The 10,785-nt window shown below is 39.4% G+C and overlaps 1 protein-coding gene and 1 pseudogene across 1 annotated transcript; both read left to right on the plus strand.

Annotated features, from left to right (window-relative positions):
- Positions 1–621: 621 nt before the first annotated feature.
- LOC120797700 lies at positions 622–1,248 on the plus strand (annotated as a pseudogene).
- Positions 1,249–2,280: 1,032 nt separating this feature from the next.
- On the plus strand, positions 2,281–7,838 carry LOC120797701 (cell wall protein DAN4-like; the record flags this gene model as incomplete). The annotated part of the gene is made up of 8 exons (XM_040141548.1): positions 2,281–2,492; positions 2,691–2,882; positions 3,072–3,375; positions 3,499–3,713; positions 4,802–5,027; positions 7,359–7,423; positions 7,508–7,656; positions 7,753–7,838. Coding segments are annotated over 8 exons (1,449 nt in total), but the record flags the coding sequence as incomplete, so codon positions are not given.
- Between the last annotated feature and the right edge of the window lie 2,947 nt (positions 7,839–10,785).

Here is a 10,785-nt window from a genome sequence, read left to right on the forward strand (position 1 = left end):
TACATTTTACCCTGTTTGAAGGGGGAAAAAAACATGGTTAGATTACTTGCACCAGGGAGTGAAGTAATTTAAGGCTAAGTCTTAGACACACCTGCACTTTAATGTACCCTATATGCTAACTTAAATCAGTGACTTACGAGTTTTTTCCTTCATTTAATGTAGTGAAGTACATTATATACTACAAAAATGTCTGAGATATTGAGACCATGGCATAACATATTAAAAATTGTTTTTTTGAAAAAATATTTTAAACTTATTTTGCATTTTCATCCTTGTCAGTAGTTACCTTAGAATTGCCAACGACCGAAGAAACCACGATAGTTGCTCCAACTACTGTTGCAAGAACAACACCTACTGTGATAACAAATGCATGGGCTGAAAAATCTGTTCAGAAAACAAAAACGGGGGCAACAACAGCACTTGCTACACCAAAAACAAAAACAAGAACACCTGCTACGACATCAACAGCTACTAGAACAAGAACACCTGCTCCAACAACAACTGTAAAAACTATATGTGCTCAGAAAACAACAACTGCGGAGACAACACCTGCATTGACACCAACAAATACATCAACAACGACACCTGCTTCTATAAAAACAACTGAAGCAACAAGACCTGATGCTGCAACAAAAACTGCAGAAACAACAGCTTTTGCTGCAACACCAACTACTGCAGCAACGGCAATATCTGCTGCTACAACAACAACTGCAGCAACTACAATTGATCCAACAACTACAACAACATCATCTCCAACATCAACAACAACTTCAGAAACTACAGTTGCTCCAACATCAACAACAACACCAGCTCCAACAACAACTGCAGAAACAACAGCTTTGCTCCAACAACAACTACAAAACTACAGCTCCAACAACAACTACAAAACTACAGCTGCTCCAACAACAACTGCAGAAACTACAGCTGCTCCAACAACTACAACAACGCCAGCTCCAACAACAACTGCAAAAACTACAGTTGCTCCAACAACAACAGCTGAAGTAACAATAACACCTGCCATGACCACAACAACTGCAGAAACTACAGCTGCTCCAACAACTACAACAACACCAGCTCCAACAACAACTGCAGAAACTATAGCTGCTCCAAAAACTACAACAACGCCAGCTCCAACAACAACTGCAGAAACTACAGCTGCTCCAACAACTACAACAACGCCAGCTCCAACAACAACTGCAGAAAAAACAACTGCAGAAACTACAGCTGCTCCAACAACTACAACAACGCCAGCTCCAACAACAACTGCAGAAACTACAGCTGCTCCAACAACTACAACAACGACAGCTCCAACAACAACTGCAGAAACTACAGTTGTCCCAACAACTACAACAACGCCAACTCCAACAACAACTTCAACAGCAAAAACGTCTGTAACAACAAAAATACTTGCTCCAACAACAACTGCAGAAACTATAGCTGCTCCAAAAACTACAACAACGACAGCTCAACAACAACTGCAGAAACTACAGCTGCTCCAACAACTACAACAACGCCAGCTCCAACAACAACTACAAAAACTACAGTTGCTCCAACAACAACTACACCCACCACAGCTCCAACAACAACTGCAGCAAAAACACCTGCATTGACACCAACAACTACATCAACAACGACACCCGCTCCTACAACAACAGCAGAAACTACCTGCTCAACAACAACAGCTGAAGCAACAACAACTGAAGAAAAAACAACTGCAGAAACAACATTTGCTCCAACAACAACTGCAGAAACTATAGCTGCTCCAACAACTACAACAACACCAGCTCCAACAACAACTGCAGAAACTACAGTTGCTCCAACAACTACAACAACGACAGCTCCAACAACAACTGCAGAAACTACAGCTGCTCCAAAAACTACAACAACGCCAGCTCCAACAACAACTGCAGAAACTACAGCTGCTCCAACAACTACAACAACGCCAGCTCCAACAACAACTGCAGGAACTACAGTTGCTCCAACAACTACAACAACAGCTCAAAAATCAACAACAACTTCAACAGCAAAAACGTCTGTAACAACAAAAAAACTTGCTCCAGCAACAACAGTTGAAGTAACAATAACACCTGCCATGACCACAACAACTGCAGAATCAACATTTGCTCCAACAATTGCGCCAACAAAGACAGCTGTTGATACAACAACTGCTGAGCAAAAACACCTGCATTGCTCCAACAACTACAACAACTCAACAACAACGAAACGACACCTGCTCCTACAACAACACCTCGTCAAACAACAACAACTGAAGCAACAACAACTGCAGAAACTACAGCTGCTCCAACAACTACAACAACGCCAGCTCCAACAACAACTGCAGAAACTACAGCTGCTCCAACAACTACAACAACGCCAGCTCCAACAACAACTGCAAAAACTACAGTTGCTCCAACAACTACAACAACGACAGCTCCAACAACAACTGCAGGAACTACAGTTGCTCCAACAACTACAACAACCCCAGCTCCAACATCAACGACAACTTCAACAGCAGAAACTTCTGCAACAACAAAAATACCTGCTCCAACAACAACAGCTGAGGTAACAATAACACCTGCCATGACCACAACAACTGCAGAATCAACATTTGCTCCCACAAATGCGCCAACAAAGACAGCTGTTGATAAAACGACTACTGCAGCAAAAACACATGCATTGACACCAACAACTACATCAACAACGACACCCGCTCCTACAACAACACCTCGTCAAACAACTACAGCTGCTCCAACAACTACAACAACGCCAGCTCCAACAACAACTGCAGAAACTACAGCTGCTCCAACAACTACAACAACGACAGCTCCAACAACAACTGCAGGAACTACAGTTGCTCCAACAACTACAACAACAGCTCCAACATCAACAACAACTTCAACAGCAAAAACGTCTGTAACAACAAAAACACTTGCTCCAGCAACAACAGCTGAAGTAACAGTAACACCTGCCATGACCACAACAACTGCAGAATCAACATTTGCTCCCACAAATGCGCCAACAACGACAGCTGTTGATAAAACGACTACTGCAGCAAAAACACCTGCATTGACACCAACAACTACATCAACAACGACACCCGCTCCTACAACAACACCTCGTCAAACAACAACAACTGAAGCAACAACAACTGCAGAAACTACAGCTGCTCCAACAACTACAACAACGCCAGCTCCAACAACAACTGCAGAAACTACAGCTGCTCCAACAACTACAACAACGACAGCTCCAACAACAACTGCAGGAACTACAGTTGCTCCAACAACTACAACAACGACAGCTCCAACAACAACTGCAGGACCAACAGTTGCTCCAACAACTACAACAACAGCTCCAACATCAACAACAACTTCAAATGCAAAAATTTCTGCAACAACAAAAATACCTGCTCCAACAACAACAGCTGAAGTAACAGTAACACCTGCCATGACCACAACAACTGCAGAATCAACATTTGCTCCAACAATTGCACCAACAAAGACAGCTGTTGATACAACAACTGCAGCAAAAACACCTGCATTGACACCAACAAGTACATCAACAACGACACCCGCTCCTACAACAACAACACCTCGTCAAACAACAACAACTGAAGCAACAACAACTGCAGAAACTACAGCTGCTCCAGAAATTACAACAACGACAGCTCCAACAACAACTGCAAAAACTATAGTTGCTCCAACAACTACAACAACGCCAGCTCCAACAACAACTGCAGGAACTACAGTTGCTCCAACAACTACAACAACGCCAGCTCCAACAACAACTGCAGAAACTACAGTTTCTCTTACAACTACAACAACGACAGCTCCAACAATAACTGCAAGAACTACAGTTGTTCCAACAACTTCAACAACAACAGCTCCAACATCAACAACAACTTCAACAGCAAAAACGTCTGTAACAACAAAAACACCTGCTCCAGCAACAACAGCTGAAGTAATAAAAACACCTGCCATGACCACAACAACTGCCGAATCAACAATTGCTCCAACAATTGCGGCAACAACGAAACCTGCTCAGACAACAATAACTGTGGCAACAACACCAGCTCCAACAACAACTGCAGAAACTATAATTGCTTCAACAACTACAACAACGCCAGGTCCGACAACAACTGCAGGAACTACAGTTGCTCCAACAACTGCGCCAACAATGACAGCTTTTGATACAACAACAACTGCAACAAAAACACCTTCATTGACACCAACAACTACATCATCAACGATACCTGCTCCTACAACGATAATACCTCCTCTAACAACAACAACTGAAGCTACAACAACTGCAGAAGCAAGAGCGTCTGCTGCAACAATGACTAATGTGGCAACTACAATAACTGCTGCTACAACAACAACTGCAGAAACTACAGCTGCTCCAACAACTACAACAACGCCAGCTCCAACAACAACTGCAGGAACTACAGTTGCTCCAACAACTACAACAACAACAGCTCCAACATCAACAACAACTTCAACAGCAAAAACGTCTTTAACATCAAAAACACCTGCTCCAGCAACAACAGCTGAAGTAACAAAAACACCTGCCATGACCACAACAACTGCCGAATCAACACTTGCTCCAACACTTGCGGCAATAACAAAACCTGCTCAGAAAACAACAACTGTGGCAACAACACCTGCGTTGACCACAACAACTACATCAACACCGACACCTGCTCTTATAACACCTCGTAAAACAACAACAACTGAAGGTACAACAACTGCAGAAACAACAGCTGCTCCAACAACTACAACAACGCCAGCTCCACGAACAACTGCAGAAACTACATTTGCTCCAACAACGACAACAACGACAGCTCCAACAACAACTGCAGGAACTACAATTGCTCCAACAACTACAACAACGACAGCTCCAACATCAACAAGTACAACTGTTCCAACAACTACAACAATGCCAGCTCCAACAACAACTGCAGAAACTACAGTTGCTCCAACAACTACAACAACAACAGCTCCAACATCAACAACAACTTCAACAGTAAAAACGTCTGTAATAACAAAAACAATTGCTCCAGCAGCAACAGCTGACGTAATAAAAACACCTGCCATGACCACAACAACTGCCAAATCAACACTTCCTCCAACAATTGCGGCAACAACTACAGTTGCTCAGACAACAATACCTGCTCAAACAACAACAATTGAAGCAACAACAACTGCAGAAACAACAGCTTCTTTTGCAACAACGACTAATGCAGGAATTACGACAACTGCTGCTACAACAACAACTATAGAAACTACAGTTGCTCTAACAACTACAACATTGCCAATCCTAACAGCAACGATAACTTCAAGAGCAAACACTTCTGCCACAGCAAAAATACCCACAACTACTGCAACAATTACAGCAACTGCTACTACAACATCAACTGCAGCAACAATGACTCCTGATAAGACAACAACAACTGTGGCAACAACACCTGCTGTTTTGACAACAACAATTAAAGCAACAACTCCACCTGCCCAAAGCACAACAACTGCTGAAATGACAATTGCTCCAACAACTACAAAAGAAACAACTTCTCCAACAACAACAGCATCTATTCCAACAAAAACAACTGCATTAACAACAAAAACTGCTACAAGCACAATAACTGCAGAAACAACAATTGCTGTAGGAACTAAGACAGATGCTCAGACAACAACAACTGTGCTAACAACACATGCTTTCACAACAATAACTACAGCAACAACAAAACCTGCCCAAACCATAACAACTGCAGAAACGACAGCTGCGCAAACAATGATAACAACACCCGCTCGAACATCAACAACAACATCTGCTCAAACAACAACTGAAGTAACAAAAACACCGACTGTTACAAGTAAAACTGCAGAAACAACTAGAACACCTGCTGCAACAACAACAAGTACAGCAACAACAGTACCTGCCCAAACTAAAACAACTGTAGAAACAACAGTTGCTTTAAGAACTACAACACCTGCTCCAAGAACCACAAATGAAACAACAACACCTGCTGTGACAGCAAAAACTACAGCAATAACAAAACCTGCTCCACAATCAGCAACTAAGTCAACAATGGCAACTTCTCCATCAACAACAACCCCTGGTCGAACCACAAGAAAAGAGGTAACAACAACACCTCACGTTACAACAACAACTGCAGAAACAACTATAACACCTGCTGCAACAAAAACTACAGCAACAACAACACCTGCTCCACATTCAGCAACAAAATCAACAATGGCAACTTCTCCAGCAACAATAACTCCTGGTCCAACCACAACAACAGAAGTAACAACAACACCTAACGTTACAACAACAACTGCAGAAACAACTATAACACCTGCTGCAACGACAACTACTGCAACAATGACATCTTCTCAGAAAACGACAGCCAAAACAACACCTTCTATTACAAGAACAACTACAGAAACAACAGCCCCTGCCGTGACAACAACAACTGCAGCAACAACATCACATCATAAGACAACCAATCCTCCAAGTGCTGCACCCACAACTGTAGCACTCACTACAAAGCGGGTGACTTTCAGGTCTCTTCTTAACACCTTTACAACTGACTTGTTGGATACATCATCTGCAGCTTTTAGAAACCGAGCTTCTATGATAGAGGGACAGGTAAGTCTCACCCTTAGAATAAAACCTGTAGCTACACCTTGTTATATTATCTACTGCATTATTTTATCAGAGAGACTAAGCCACCACTCAAAGAATTAAAATGGCATTAACCACAAGTGTCATAAAATATCAGTAATTTATAAACAAATAATCCTTCCATTTCATCAATGAAGCTACATGTCGAAAACATATTTATATTGGATGGTGGTGAGGTAGATCAACTGTAGAGTAAAAGTTATGAAATGTGTACAATAAAAGTATGTTGTATGAACAATTCAAACACATCTTGCGAGATGCTTGGTGTAATGGATGATCCTTCCAAATTAAAAAGTAGTAGAAAATTTCCCTCCCAAGGGAATGGGATCTGAATAAACAAATGCAAGTTTAAAAAATTGAATCATTGCCAAGAATATGAACTTAATGTTTATTTAAAAAAAAAATTCAATCCAATAAGCAAAGTTTTTAAACCCTCTACTGGTGTCCATTAATCTTTTCTTCCTTTCTTTCTGTGTCTTGGCCATTTTCTTTTTTCTGCACTACAAAAAGTGGAAAACAAAAAAATAAATCATATTTATATATTTTATTTGAAAAAATATTTTATTCAAATTTATAAAAGTAATCAATGTCAGATTCATCACAGGGAATATATAAAGAAAAAAATAAAACTACATCAGTCACAAAAAGACAAAAAGTGTGTGTGGTTTCTGTTTCTGCAGCTTGAACCTTTGTACCGAAGGGAATTCCCCTCTTCCTTCAATTCCTTGGATGTGGTGGCATTCAGGTAATTTGTTAACACTTTGTTATAGTTCAAGAATAGTGGCCTGAATTTGATATTTCATACAGATTTGTTTTATTCCTTCTGTAGAAGTGGATCAATCATCAACAACATGAACCTTACCTTCAAAAGCACATCTGTTCCTAATAACACTCAGATTGCGAGTGTCTTGATCAGTGCAGCTTCAATTGTCACCGGCTTTGACATCGAAGGCAGCTCCATCAGCGTGGATGGCATACGTAAGAAATATTGAGTGCTAATTGATCAGAAAACTTCAAAGGCTGAATAATAACTTATGAAACTAAAGTTTTTATTTCATTTTTCCTCATTTACAGCTTCAAGTGGAGTAAGCCACAAGATCAGTCTCGTCACCGCATCCTGCCTGGTGCTGTTGACATGGCTACTGTCAAGCCAGCAATAGCACCTGTGCTGCTTTCCCTTTGAATTGCCATTAGGATATGACTGCCATCTGTTGTATGAAAAAGGACCTCAGATGAACTCACTAACAAATTCAACTTTGCACTGATCAGACACATTAATGACAGTGGATTCTGAATGTCTGTCGAACTGAACAAGTTTCTGTGTGGGAACGTCCAGGATCCTGGACAGAATGACACAGTCAACTCTTATTTCCTGGTCCATTGAATCAGCACTAGAATAATAAGTTAAAAAATATAACAGTATAACAGTAATAACAGTACCAATTAAAAGCTGGGATTGTCAGAAAATATTTGCACTGTTGCTCTACTAAGGTAGAAATGTTTCTTGCTTCACTGAGCACTGTACTATAGCAATATTTAACGTAGTGATAATTACTAATACTGTCTTATGTAAACCTTTCTGTAGTCTCCAAATGCTTGTAAAACTAATGTTTAGGCTTATGTCTTAAATTAGGAGGAAGGAACGCATGCAGGTCAGAGTGGGCTTCACACTCCAACCTAATGAAATTATATCAAAGGTCACGATGTACATGATATATCTATATGTCTAAAAAAATTGCTGTCAGTTATCTTATTTACACAAAGTGTATTTATGTAATCATGCGTAGCTATATTCTGTGAGATTTCTTGTCGTTTTTACAGTTTCTGTCAGAAATTTTACAATGATCAGAATACAAAATCTTTTAAGAATTTAAATTGTCTCTTGTGTGATGTTTTGCAATTTTGGTGGGTAAAGAGAAGGTGGATCAGGGTTTGTTTAAGGTCAGGAGCTTCAATTAAAACATCAGTGATGTCTACAGACAATAAAATCCTGCCGTTTGATTTCCTTATTATCATAATCATTAGTTTTATTATTAGTTACTATTAGTTATTATTATACATCTTTATGCCGTACCGGTACTGTGCTATGTTCTCTTTCCTCCCTCTGGCAGCACTAAGTATTCTGTAAGATACATATCTGATGAAATTACTGAAAATTCTCATCATGCTACTTTTTTATGATATGCTTAAAGATTCTTTACTCACTGACGCTGCCCTATGTTAATGGTTCTTATTCCCCATTTACATTTAGCAATTAAACTAAAGAGTCTTAATGATTCACATTCAGTTTTTTTTTAAAATCCAGATATAAACACTTTAAAAGACAAATGTAAATGTTTGATTCCTTTGACATCAAACATAAAGGAATAAATCTTTGATTTGTACATGATCCTAAAACTTATTCAAGTTTATTTCTTGTTTCACTAGTTTCACAGGTATTTAGTCATAAACCACAATAGTGGACTGTTTAAAATTTTGACCTGATGATGGCACTAGATGAAAAGTCAGAGGTTCATTAAAATTATTACAATTAATTCTCAACAGGACGCGAATGTTTTCACCAAATATCATGATGGTATATTAAAAATCTGTTGAGAGATTTCACACAACACCAAAAATATCAGCCTAATGGTGGTACTAGAGGAAAAAAGGTCAGAGGAGCTGAACCAACATTGCCAACGCTCAAAACATGCATGGAAAGCTATAGTTCTTAAGTTTTTTATATTTTGATATAAAGTTTTCTGATTTTACATTCATATTGTAGCTCTGGTGGAGCCCGGGTGACAAAGAGGCATCGGGATGGAACTGGAATGGGTCAGGCCAGAGTTTTATTTATTTATTCATTTATTGATTTTGGTTTTATTTTATTTTGGTTTGTTTGTTGTGTCGTCTCTCCCCCTCCACCTATGGGAGAGGGCCTATTCATATGGATCTTTGAAGTAACTTCCTACTTGAAGGGAGACTTAGCAATAATCTGGGCTTGGGTTGGGCTCAGGTTGGATAATTTTCAAATTTAACCTATAATTAATCAATAATTACTTGCTTTTATGTTCCAGAGGAGTGTCAGCTGAAGAGCAGGGTGCTCACAATTGCATTATGTCCCCTCAAAGATCCAAAGACAGGTGAAAATCTTCAGAGTTACATCCACGGCTTGTGTCTGTACTGAGATTTGATGCAGCTATTCTGAACAAACTTTTATAGGTCATTGATCAATTTTCAAATGTCACTGCTGCACTTGGACTGCCAGGCAGGACCATCTGTAACTGAGTGTTCAAGCATATGTTAGATACTGGTCCACTCAGAGAGACAGTCCCAGAGGTCGCAGAAACTTTGCTGGCAGCTAATGTATTTGTGAAACATGTGAAGTGTCTCTCAGAAGTGTTCAAGGAGTTCAGCAATGACTCCATCTGGTCCAGGTACGTTATTTTTAAGCATTTGAGTTAGAGCCTTGTGAAGTTCAGAGGATGATAATGGAGCATTCAAAATGTTGACTTAATCAGTGGATAATTGTTTTAGTTACAGATTATCCAGTGTTTGGGTTATTTTCTGAGGAATGTAGATTGGTATAAAAGGAAATTATAGTTTATGGTTTAAGGTGATTGAGCACAATTCCTTGCTGAATTACGTACTGTCTTATAGGTGATTTTTCTCCATTGCGTTGAATTTGATGCGCCAAAAATTTGCCAGATTTATTATTTTGTTCAAACTTTTTTTTTTTTTAAATCTCAGCTGAAGGAGATTGTTTTGTTTTTTACAAGAATGCTATTAAATTAAAATTTGAGTTGGTATTTAATTCTATGTCTCTTCTTTGAGGCTGCAAACAGTTGTCTGTTATTCTTTTAAATCTGTTTTCTAAGCTGCTTTGTAGGTTTTGATCTTGTCTTTTCTTATGAGATGAGTACAAAATGTGGATAGGAAAAAGACAATTCAGGAAATTGACTGATGTAGAGGATAACAGTATGAGTAATGTCTTGCCTTTACGTTGCTAAGCCTCCAGCTATTGCCAAGACCAAAGTCATCCATATGTTCTTTTATTACTTTTGTGGAATTGAAGAATGAAAGAATCTTACAATACGTGATTTGAATGATCGGTCTATTGATAAGCTG

Source organism: Xiphias gladius, chromosome 12, assembly GCF_016859285.1.
Source record: "Xiphias gladius isolate SHS-SW01 ecotype Sanya breed wild chromosome 12, ASM1685928v1, whole genome shotgun sequence".
In the NCBI taxonomy this organism is placed as follows: Eukaryota; Metazoa; Chordata; class Actinopteri; order Istiophoriformes; family Xiphiidae; genus Xiphias; species Xiphias gladius.